The sequence below is a fragment of the Raphanus sativus genome, chromosome 5, assembly GCF_000801105.2.
Source record: "Raphanus sativus cultivar WK10039 chromosome 5, ASM80110v3, whole genome shotgun sequence".
Lineage (NCBI taxonomy): Eukaryota > Viridiplantae > Streptophyta > Magnoliopsida > Brassicales > Brassicaceae > Raphanus > Raphanus sativus.
The window spans coordinates 35,170,078-35,183,029 of NC_079515.1; the positions used below are offsets into that span (position 1 = coordinate 35,170,078).

The window sequence follows — 12,952 nt, forward strand, 5'->3', positions numbered from 1 at the left end:
ATTTTTAATAATGAAATCATATATACTATATTTATTTCATTAAGTGTATCACTATATTAATAACTTTAACAACTAACATAAAACATCAGAAATAGAAAACTAACTTTTTCAAATTATATTCTAGAAATTCATGTTTAAATTTGTAAATTGGTTACGGACTGATGCAGATAAATAAATGTTTTTAAATATTTAAAGAGATCATAAACAATAGATTATATCTGTATAGTGACATAATAAAATGTAAGGGAATGTTTTTCGGATTTCGATTGATTACAACAAAAATTACACTACCATGGTTAAATTTGTGAATATGATTGAACTGATTGATATTGCCTGGGGTTAATATATATATATATATATAATATATATATATATATAACGTTTTTCAATGATTGATATCTCATGTAATTTCTCTATTCGGTTGGAATCCATTCATTGGGTGTAAGAAATTTATGATTCGAGTTTCTTTGATTTATTTCTATTCGAAAGCTCTATATATATATATGATAAATCTTATCAGTTGAGCTAATCGTCTTGGAAAAATGCATTTAATGCTACAGACTTTATATTTGTTTTTAGAGTGTACGATAATGCCCAAAACCTAATTGTACTCGTTAGAATATTAGTTAATTATCTCAAAACGGATAAGTGGTTACAAGGGAGCCAAAATTAGATTTCCATCGGTGATGTATTGTGAACATCGACTCCTAAATAAAATCAGGAGCTTGTATGCATGTTTTACACGTTTGATATTGACACTATTCATATCTGAGTTATGCATGGTTTGTATTGCATCATATGAGAACTAAATTCTTATATCTAAGGCCATCAATGAGCCAAACAAACTCTAAACTATTTGAGTTGGGCTATGTTTTATATTCCATAAAATGGGCTATCTTAGCTTGTCTAGTCCACCCACTCTCTCTGTCTTAATGCGATCTATGATTATTTTGGGCTTTATCTCAAGAAACTAAAATAAATTAACAAGCTTCAATGGGATTAGTGTTCAAAAACGAAAAAAGAAGCTTGAATGGGATTCATCTTATACACTTGCACGGTTGCACCAACATAAACTATAAGTTAAAGTCGAAATGTCCGTACAGTAACACTACTGGTAAATTTGATATGGTACAAACTTCAGTAAGATAAAAGAAAAAAAAAACTGTTTCTAAAATCTTTCACGATTTCTTTAAAATAAGGTGATTATCATCAATTGGCTAGAGAAATATACATCTATCTTATTAAAAACAGAAAACATTGTGTTGGACCTAACATTTATTTTGTAAGTTTTTAAATTAAATACACATTTATACTTTATAGTTAAACATACATTAAGTCACTAATGTTTTTTTCTTTATACTACTATCCATGTTTCCAAACAATATACTTATTTCTTTATACTACTATCAATGTTTCCAAACAATATATTTTTATACTACTATCAATGTTTTCCAAATAATACAATAATTAATCTTAGTAATTTTATATCTATCATTTGCTCTTTAAAATTTTGTAGAAAAGTCATAATTTCATAAATTACAAAATAGTAAACTTTAAAATTTTGATTATAAGATTACAAATTATGAAACTATTACAATTTAAATCCAATTAGATTACATATCGGTCATCCATCAGTTCAATCGGTTAGTCTCGGGTTTTAGTGATTTTTTAATATGAATATTTTAAAAACATAAATTGAATTGTCAGATCTCCGGATTAACCGGTATAATCACAATCGGGTTGAATTTAAAAATATTGATTTAAATGCAAAAATATTTTAAATACACACTCTTTAAAAATAACCAAAATATTTGTTAAATTATTAGTGAAATTTTTCATCGTAAAATATCCCGCGCTTCAAAAGCGCGGGTCAAAATCTAGTTATTGTTTAATATATGACATTCGCCTATTTGGTATAGTAAGTTACTGTTTCTTAAGTCAACACATATACTAATAATCACTTCTATAACATATATGTAGATAGTATTATTACTTAATTTAATTGTTCACATGACAACCTGTATTGATATTCTTCATATATACCTTCCACAAATCCTTCTTAGGTATATCGATGCATCCATTAATGTCCATAACTATGTGCAAAGCACATGGGGCAGTAGTTAGACCTAATTGTCCAGCTTTCTTATTTAAGTCATAAATACGATCCACTTTTCAGTCGCGATTAAAGGGGAAAACAATTTAATTTATAATTGTTTAAATTCATATTTCTTTTACGTAGGAACGCTCTGGTGATGTAAAGATTTCATATCTTACAGATTTGGGAGATTCCTTGTGGCAATTAGTTTAACCTTTACTTTTATTAGTTCCCTTTAGGTGGTCCGTGTAGTCCATTTTCTATTAATTGATATATCAAATTATGAGTAGTCATTTTCTAGTCTTTCGAGCCTACCAAACAACTTTGCAGTTCAGAGATTACAGAATCAAGAAAAAAATGTGAAAACAAAATATCATATAGGACAATAACTCATCAAAGTAACTAAAGAAAAACTGCAACATCGTCACAATCTTTGTCAGATTGGAGCAGAACGGTTTGGAGGAAATGTAGTTGATTCATTTATCCAGTAGTTAAACCATGCCCCGAATTAGATATGCTAGCAATAATTTAAAATAACCCATACATACTTGAATATCTTGATTTATTACTAGCTAAATATTCAGCTACAAATTGATTTTATTCGAATACATATTAAGTATAACTTCCTTTTCAAACGTAAAGAAAGCGATGGAAATGAAAAACAAGACTGAAAATGATTATGGTCTTATCGGCTAAGGTCTACTTCCAAATAGACATATTTGGATTTTTCTAACCAAACATCTATAAGAAATTCGTGAACTATGCCATTTTGGAGAGGGCAGAAAAAAAATACTTGCGAATGACTAATTATTTTTTTTTAAAAACGTCAAAAATGCAATACTTTATATATAAAATATTAGCAAATTTAAACATCTAAGGGAACTGGGAGTGTGATTGGCGATATATGTATAGATATTTCTACCAGAGGTTTACACTATTATGGTGGTTTTTGTTAGTCTGAATTCATGTGGCTTATGAAACTCCAAAAAGCCCATATACACTTGTTTTGCTGACAAAAAAAAGACTACCTTTGTTTTATTATACATTTTGTATTGTTTTACTATGTAATTTTTTGGTTGAAATAGTCACTCGGCTTTAATCGAACCACCTCCAGTCTTATAAATCGTTTAGAGGAATCACTTAATTCCACTAGGTTTGTGAGAGCAAATCGTATAATATCAAATAGTTATAAATTCTATGATCATTTGGATCAGTCGTAGAAGTATTTTTGATCTGACCTTTTAAAGAATCAAAACAATATGATGAATAAAGTTAGAAAGCTGGATAACTGTCTGGTGATGCACTTACCGTATAGTATCAAAGAGTTATAAATTCTTTGATCATTTGCTGATGCACTCATCAGATGGTCTCAAGAAGTCAAGCTCATCGCACCAACAACTGTCTGGTAACTAACAAAATGCATACACTACTTTTAGCAAAAAAAAAAAAAATGCATACACTACAAACAACCGTGTTCACTTCCTTTGCATTTTGATACTTGTTTATCCACCACCAGTAGTGACCTTGACTTTCTGTCTAGCATACTAACTCATGTCATTAATTCCCTACAGAAATTTTTCCTTTTCATTTGAAGAGAAACCAAAAATTTAAAATTTTCTCATTTTTTCCTAGCAGAAAACTCTGTTATGTCTTTTAATTAGTGGAAATATATATGCATTTGTTTTTCCTTTTGTCTGGAAAACAATTCCGAAGACATACTTTGAATTTTGTTATTTTGGCATATAAAAAAGAATATACTTTGAATATTTTATAGAACAGCGTTATATCTAGAAAACTAGAAATTTTGATAAATAAATAAAAAATTAGGAACATATTGATCATTTTGCAAATTAGAAAAGAAAAAGAAACTTCAAAATATAATATTGTATTGTTACTCTGTACTGAGAATAGTACTCACCCAGTCACTCCATTTCATAATGTAGATATTTAGAGAATGTATCTATTTTTGATTAACTTTAATTATTGAAAATATTTTACAGTCTTTTATGATTTGCTGTATTACTTTTAGTTTATATTTTAGCTACCTATTTTTTAAATTAATTAATTTGTGTGATGTTATCCAAATATTAGAGTGTGAAAAATAAGTACGGAGAATTTTCTTTTGTTTTGGGGTTATAGTCTAACTTTCTAAGAGATGTTTCTAAATAATTCAATAAAGTTTTAGAGCATTTTTAATGTAAAATTTCATTTTTTTCTTGAAAATAAAGTAAAAGAGAATATGAATTTTCATTATATAATGAAACAATAAATAGACAAAAAAATAGACTACTCTATTTACAGAATAGATTTTAGTATAAAATGATATATGAAGTTAGATTGGAATATTTTTACTATATACTCTATTTCACTTTATTTTAAATTAAGAATAGAGTGTGTTGCAGATAACATTATAGGATAGTATCATTTTCACAGTTTTTTGAAAAAATATCATTTTGACAGTTAAAAGCTAAAAACACAAAAAGTCACTAGAAAATACTGACTTCCAAGTTGCAACTGTATTAAAGAGCATTAAATTCCAATAAAGTTCGATAGTTTGGACGACTTTTTCTTTACACGTTAAAGAAAATAGAATTCTATTTTGGTTTTTGAATAGTGGAAATCCATTTTTTTAAGCAAAAAAAAAATCCATTAAATTTTGGAAATGAAGTGAGAGGTGAGTTTTTAATAAATAAAAAGTAGATATGGTAATTCATATGTGAATAAGAAAAAAGTACAGACTTGTCAGCCCCACTCCGTGAAGACATCATCCTTTTGTCGGACTCGGTCCGGACCCCTTTCTATGTGGTGAAAGTATTTGTCCACGCTCTACTAAAACTCACCCACTCAAATCTATATAATGCCTTCGCAAGTTATACACATCTAATCTATTAAAACTGAAGTACAAATAGTGCTTAACCCTTAGTTTTGCACAATATTTACAAAAGAATGCCACTCATATAATACACGGTCGTTTTAACTGACTATGTCAAACAATTGACTTAAATTTGATCGGCCTTCCTTTTTTAACTCGGCACAATCGGCCAGAGATTTTAAATTAAATGAAAAAATATTTTTGGTCAACCTTATATCACACTAACATTTACTAACTTTAATATTATTTTCCTAAAGTCACATGGTATCTTTACTTATTTCTTTTTTTGTCAACATGATGGATGTGATTGGTTAGATGGTAGAAGGTGATTTTGTTTCATAATAAATTTTTTCCGGTTTATCATTATTTTTTTCATGTTCCTGCTATATAATGTATTTGTTTTAAAAAACTCTATAAAAACACAATTAAATATACTTTTAACCACAATATTTATATTATAATTTAATAAAACACATACAATTATACTTCATAGTCTAATGTTTTACACTTTAATATTTTTTACCAAGTAAAATGAATAAAAATACAATAAAATAAAAATACAACTTCATAGTTTATAAATGAAAACTAAACAAACTGAACAAGATACACAATGTCAAACTCAATAACCGATGAATCAATAACATGAACGTTTTTAATTTCAAATGAAAAACAAATATTTATGAAGAACAAACTATATTATCTATAAAAGACAAATAATTATATATTGAGTATGTAAAAAACACAAAATGATGGTGTTTATAAAATCAGACTATATAAAATATTAAATTGTAAGTAATATAAAATATATAATTTTATAAAAATAGATAGATACCTGCATGAGTGCGCGGATCATACTCTATAATCATTTTTTCTTTGAAGACCTTTTTTGGTGATAAAAACTTAAAAAGGCTATTGAGAGAAATGTTTTTTTAAAATAAAAAATCAGATATGAACTTTATATATAAATTTAAATCAAAATGTTTGGAATATAATTTAATAAAACTTAAAAGTATATTTATATCTCTAATATTTACATTATTTTGTTTAATATATCAAAATAAATTGAATAGAAACCCGAAAAACGTAAAAACAAAATTTCTAATAGTTCGGAAACTAAACGCATTGAATAAGACACACATATGTCAAGACTAAATAACATATTAATCTACATCATGAACACACAAAAAATAAGTTGATAAAATTATCAAAGATTAGAATATATAAGAACAAACAATAAATACCCGTGCGGGCGCACGGGTCAAACTCTAGTTAAACTTATAAGAACTAACTTGACTATTCATGAAGCTTCTTTAAGAAAATTCAAAAAATAAACTAACTATGATGTGTTCATATCACAATAGAATTACCAAAATTATCTAACGGCAACATGTCATCTTGAAATAGTTACAAGAATCCATTTTGTAAGGATAAATAGTACTAGTAAACACTGTATTTTACAAAGAAATAGCTACAAGTTTTCGCATAGGACACAGCTAATACATCGACATGTTATTGTGACCGATTTGACTCAGACAGAAAAAAAACATTGTTCTTCTGTCGATATGGCTGAAAGTTTTCCAGAAATAGCACAAGTCGATTCGACCTGCATTTATCAGGATTTTTCTATATTATACTCTGTTTTACCACCAAAAAAAATATATATATATATATATATATATATATATTAATATATTATTAAAAATCAATGTAACTCGTAGAGTACAAATGTACTCTCTCCGTTTTTCAATAAGTGTCGTTGTAGAGAAAATTTTTCGTTGCAAAATAAGTGTCGTTTTAGTATTTCAATGCAGAATTTATTAACTTTATTCTATATTTTATTTTTCAATTAGTTGAGATGTATAGGTAATGATGTTTTTATATGGAAAATATGCAAAATTTAATGATTTCTTAATCTGTGTGCACAACTCTAAAACGACACTTATTCAGAAAGAGAGGGAGTATTAGAAATTTAGAACGATATATACATCCAATTTTTTTTAAAAAAAAACTGACGCATGAAATCTTTGAAATGACGGATACAAATATTTCTGTTTTGTCGGCAGAAATTCTACCGTGTCTTTATTTTCCCTCTTTTTGAGTATTTAAATAATGCAGTTTCAATTTTCAATACAACAAAAAAGGTTTAAAAAAAAAAAAAGTGTAAGGAATTGCAGCGACCCACAAATTAAGGATTCAAATTTGACTAAAATATTTTCTCTTTGTTCAAGTCAATAGGGCTCTTACTGAAATTTTTGCGTTAATCAAGGCTCTTATTCCTCTGATTTTTCTTTTATTATTTTTATTATGAGTTGGTTATTACATGAGCTTATTATTAGTGCAGTAAAGACAGAATAGAATGAAATTCTGGTTATTGTCAGAGTTTTAAAAGTCCATAAATATTTTGAGAAAAATTTGGATAAAAGTTTATATTTGCAATCTAAGGGCCAGTTAGACATGCGTGTTCACTAAACAAAGACGAATGCGCGCAATGTATATGGTGCAACTCTATCGATTGAGAAATGAAAAAAAAAAATGTAATAAGCCTCTACGGCTCGTCTGATAAGATCAAATACAAAAAACAAAAGAGAAAAATGTGGCTGAGTTTCACTATGAAAAATAACACAAAAATAAAATTAATCTCACAAATTGAAAAACAATGGAGCAGATGTTGCTCCGATTATATCATCATCCCTCTATACATACAACTTTTTTTGTTTCCTGGAAACCATAATAATCTCTTCTTCTTTTTGTTCTTATTTTCATCAAATAAATCTTCTAAGACAATCTTGATTCACTCGCTTAGTCTCTGTAAACAATCTATGAACAATGACGGTTTTTAGATTTTCAATCTTACATAAGAGCAACTGGAAACGACAACATCGTGTTTGTATTTAGGTTTTACCTGTCCAAGAATCAATAGAAGGGTGGAGGTGGAGGAGAAGCATAGGATACTCCGATCACTGGCGGTAATGGCCCCTCATATTCAGGAGAAGGCGGCGGTGGAGGCGGAGAGCTGTAATAGACTGTCGGTGGCGGCGGTGAGCTGTAATGGACTGATGGTGGTGGCGGAGAGCTGTAATGAACTGATGGTGGAGGCGGAGAGCTGTAAACTGGAGGAGGAGGTGAGTACTCTATGCAGGGAGGGGGTGGTGGTGGTTCAATACAAGGTGGAGGTGGAGGAGGGGAATAATGAGGAGGCGGTGGTGGGGAATGTGGTGGTGGTGGTGGGGAAGGATACATTGGTGGCGGAGGTGGCGAGTGGTGTGGTGGTGGTGGTGAATTGTAGTAGTATGGTGGAGGAGATGAATGATGCGACGGCGGTGGAGGTGAACTGTAGTGGTATGGTGGAGGAGGTGAGTGATGCGGTGGTGGCGGTGAATTGTAGTAGTATGGTGGAGGAGATGAGTGATGTGGTGGTGGCGGAGGTGAGCTGTAATAGTATGGTGGGGGAGGTGAATGATGTGGCGGTGGTGGAGGTGAGTGACTTGGCGGTGGTGGAGGTGAGGGACACGGCGGTGGTGGAGGGCGAGTGCAATAAATTGGTGCTGGTGGTGGTGGCGATGAATATACTGGCGGTGGTGGTGGCGGAGGTGAATATACTGGCGGTGGTGGTGGCGGAGGTGAATATACTGGCGGTGGTGGTGGCGGAGGTGAATATACTGGCGGCGGTGGTGGTGAAGGGTAAACTGGTGGAGGCGGCGGCGGCGGTGGTGGCGGTGGTGGTGGTGGTGGTGGTGGTGGAGGAGAATAAACTGGTGGTGGTGGCGGTGGTGGTGGTGGTGGTGGTGGAGGAGAATAAACAGGTGTTGGTGGAGGCGGCGGTGGTGGTGGTGGAGGAGAATAAACAGGTGGTGGTGGAGGCGGCGGTGGTGGTGGTGGTGGTGGAGAATAAACAGGTGGTGGTGGAGGCGGTGGTGGTGGTGGTGGAGGAGGAGAATAAACAGGTGGTGGTGGTGGTGGAGGGGAATAGACAGGAGGTGGTGGTGGAGAATAGACTGGTGATGGTGGAGGTGGCGACGGCGGAGGCGGCGGAGGTAATTGAGGTACAATCGGAGGAAGGGGTGAAACAGAACGACCACACTTGAAAGATTCACAATCCACCGGAGGTCGAGACAAAAACGCAGCACATTGCTCCTTAGACCTCTGAGCAGGACGCGCCGGCAAACAATTTCTCCTATCATCAAACTCCGGCAACCTGAGACACACAGGAGCCTCACCGGTGAAGAAATTGTAGCTGTAAGTGAAGTTCTCAAGCTTGGGAAGCTCACAAACACTCGCCGGAATCTTCCCGGACAGCTGATTATGAGCCACATTCAACTGCTCCACCGACACCATCCCGCCGACACTCTCCGGCAACGGCCCCACAAGCTCGTTAAAGCTAACATCAAACACCGTCACGTTCTTCAACCTCCCGATATCCGAAGGCAAACAAGAGTTCAACCCATTGTTCATGAAAATAATCTCGTTAAGATTCTTCATCTCAACGAAACTCGACGGTATACAACCATGGAACCGGTTATTCGCTAGAACCACCACCGAAACCGGGGAATCTCCGAAATTATCGGGTAACTCAAACCGGAACCGGTTATGGTTAATGAAAATCGCATCTAACGGTTTGCTAAAGAGCTCTTTGGGGACAGTACCTTCAAACTCGTTGAACCGGAGATCCAAGAACTTCAACGACGGCAAATCAAGAACCACATCCGGGAACTTCCCCGCGAACCGGTTGTTGCTGAGATCGAGCTCGAAGAGAAGCTTGAGATGCTTGAACTTGCGCGGGACCGTTCCACAGAAACGGTTCGTGTTGACGTGGAACAAGGCGAGATCCGTCAGCAAGCCGAGCTCCTCGGGTAGGTAACCGGCGATATCGGCGTGGTTGAGATCTATCCGGCGACGGTACGGATCCGGCGGTTATCAGGAGCGCGGGAGCAGAACACTCCGGTGTAGTTACAGACATTGGATCCGATCCAGTTGAGGGTGATGTTGTTGGGATCAGAGAGAATGGCCTGCTTCCAAGCTTGGAGAGCTATGTAAGCGCTTCGGAGCCTTGGATTCTCGAAGACGAGAGACGGATCTACGGTGACGTTCTCGCCACGGTCGCCGAACTCGTCGCGGTAGTAGAGGAGCTGTCGGCGTTGGATGAATCGGACTTCGTTGTCGGTGAGAGGAGCATTGGATGAAATGGAGAGAGAATGGACAGAGAAGAGGAAAGAGGAGAAGAAGAAGAGAAGGAGGAGGAGAGATTGAGTGGTGTTCTTCATATCACCACCACACAACAAGACATCTGCGAGGGTTAAAGGAAAGAGAAAGAGAAAGAGAGAGAGAATGAGGAAGAAGATGAAGAAGATAGAAGTTTTTGTGAAGGAGAGAGAGAGTGTGAATGAGGTGTGAGATTCGATTTTTGCTTAGCTTCTTTCTTCCTAGGGTTGCAAAAGTATACGTTATATACTTGTTTTTATGTTTATTTTATATTTTCTTCCTTTCATTAACAGCTGTTATCTGCTACGAAGTCTATTCTTTCTTTCTTTCTTTTTTTCTTTTTTTTCTTTGTAACACGCTACGAATTTCTTTAGTCATAAATAGTAAGCCAAATATCATGGTTCTTCAATTTTTTGGTTTGGTATTTAATTTTTTTTTGTTCTATAGATATACTACGATTCAGATATTTTTATAATTTGATTTGTTTATTTTAACCATAAATTTAGCCGTATAACAGTGTGTTATTAAAAGGGTTACAGTATATAGTTTTTTGGCGACAAAAAGGTTATAGAGTAGTATATAGTAAAATTTCTGTTTTTATAAAAAGTTCATTCGGAAGATGAAATAATACAAGCGGAAGATGAACGATTTGACTATTCTTTTCCTTTTTTTTTAGAGCCAAACAAAACAAAATATAACATGTTGTACAAACATTATGCTTTGAAGTTATTGAAAAAAGAGATATTCCAAAAAAGGTTATTCATCATGTTGGTTTGGCGCTAAATATGCCTTCATCGATTTGTATCAAGTATTAGCTGTGTATAGTTGTTGTGCACTTTTTTCCGGTTCTTCTGTTTATGAATGGTTCTCTCTTTCCACCTCCGGTTCCTTATTCATATCATATGGTAGTAGTATGTGGCCGGTAAACGTCTGGTATGATCATGTAGACGCCAACAAAGACGAAGCTTTTGCCAGCTTTTGAGCCTGTTTTATTCTTTGAGATGTGAAAACTACATACGAACCAATCCCACGGAAGCAAACATAATGTCATTGACAATTATATTAATTATAATTAATTAGTGTTTGGTGTTTCCTACTTCTTTTTAAAAATATGACTAACTTATAATAAAAGAAGCAGTTACATAATAATGCAAAATAATTAGAAAGGAGAGGTGGTTAAGGGAAGAGTCGGTGGTCATGAGCGTATCGTGAAGCTATTTAGTATTTTACACTTAATGTCATTTGTCCGTTGCCGGTAATATTTAGTGATATCAATAATTATTTTGCCAAATATGATATTCCGCTATCACGGGTTTCGTTAAACTTTTTTGTAGCAAAATATCTATATTATTAAAGTTGAAGTACAAATTGGAGATGTTTGGAAATAAAGATAGTAGAATAAATGAGATATGTTTGGCAACATGGATAGAAGAGATGTATACTTTCTTTTATTTACACATTTAGCCACTGTATTTTCAATAAATTAATAACAAATGAGAATTACTTAGAAACATGAATAACATATTTAATACTTCTTTTTATTTAAACATTTTGTCATTGTTTTAAATAATAAATTAAACAACATTCTTTCTATATTTCATTTTATTTACAATTATGTCACTATATTAACAATTATTTTAATTTATAATTATTTATGGTGAAAATAAAAACACAAACTGAAATATAAATAGTATATTATATAAAATAATTTTTAAAAACAATATTATTACCTTATTTAGTTTAGTCAAATATAAAAAATTTAAGATTTCAATTTTCAAAAAAATATCATAAAATTAATAAAATTCATAGAAAACTAATGCAAAGAATTAGAACTTTGAAACATCAATAAAAGTATGTCAAGAAGAAAAAAATAATGGCTTATATTATTAATAAAAATTGGAAATCCATTATATCAGTTTTAAAATATACAAAATTGACTACTCTAATTACCTAAAAATATTGTTTTGTCTACAATAATCATAAAATCTATATTATTAAAGTTGAAGGACAAATTGGAGATGTTTGGAAATAAGGATAGTAGAATAAATGAGATATGTTTGGCAACATGGATAGTAGAGATGTATACTTTCTTTTATTTACACATTTAACCACTGTATTTTTAATAAATTAATAACAAATGAGAATTGCTTAGAAACATGAATAACATATTTAATACTTCTTTTTATTTAAACATTTTGTCATTATTTTTATAATAAATTAAACAACATTCTTTCTATATTTTTTATTTATAATTCTGTCACTATATTTACAATTATTTTATTTACAATTATTTATGGTGAAAACAAAAACACAAACTGAAATATAAATAGTATATTATTTAAATAATTTTTAAAAACAGTATTATTACCTTATTAGTTTAGTCAAATATAAAAATTTCAAGATTTCAATTTTCAAAAAAAAATATCATAAAATTAATAATAGTTCATAGAAAACTAATGCAAAAAAATTAAAACTTTGAAACACCGATAAAAGTATGTCAAGAAGAAAAAAATAATGGCTTATGTTATTAATAAAAATTGGAAATCCATATATCAGTTTTAAAATATACAAAATGGACTAATCTAATTACCTAAAAACATTGTTTTGTCTACAATAATCATAAAATAAAAACTAAATTTTATATACATATTTCAAATCAAAATAAAAATTTAAAGTTTATTTATATCAAATACTTGAAAATATATAAAATAGTCAAATATATTTAAACCAACCTAAAAGTATCATATATTTTAAAGTTTATATACATATATATATATATATACACA

The 12,952-nt window shown here is 31.8% G+C and overlaps 1 protein-coding gene across 1 annotated transcript; it reads right to left on the reverse strand.

The window, feature by feature from the left end:
• Positions 1–7,462: 7,462 nt before the first annotated feature.
• On the reverse strand, positions 7,463–10,386 carry LOC108863535 (leucine-rich repeat extensin-like protein 4). Its single transcript, XM_057010816.1, is given in 3 exon segments — positions 7,463–7,784; positions 7,870–9,853; positions 9,856–10,386. Coding segments are annotated over 2 exon segments (2,346 nt in total). The 5' UTR covers positions 10,229–10,386; the 3' UTR covers positions 7,463–7,784; positions 7,870–7,880.
• Between the last annotated feature and the right edge of the window lie 2,566 nt (positions 10,387–12,952).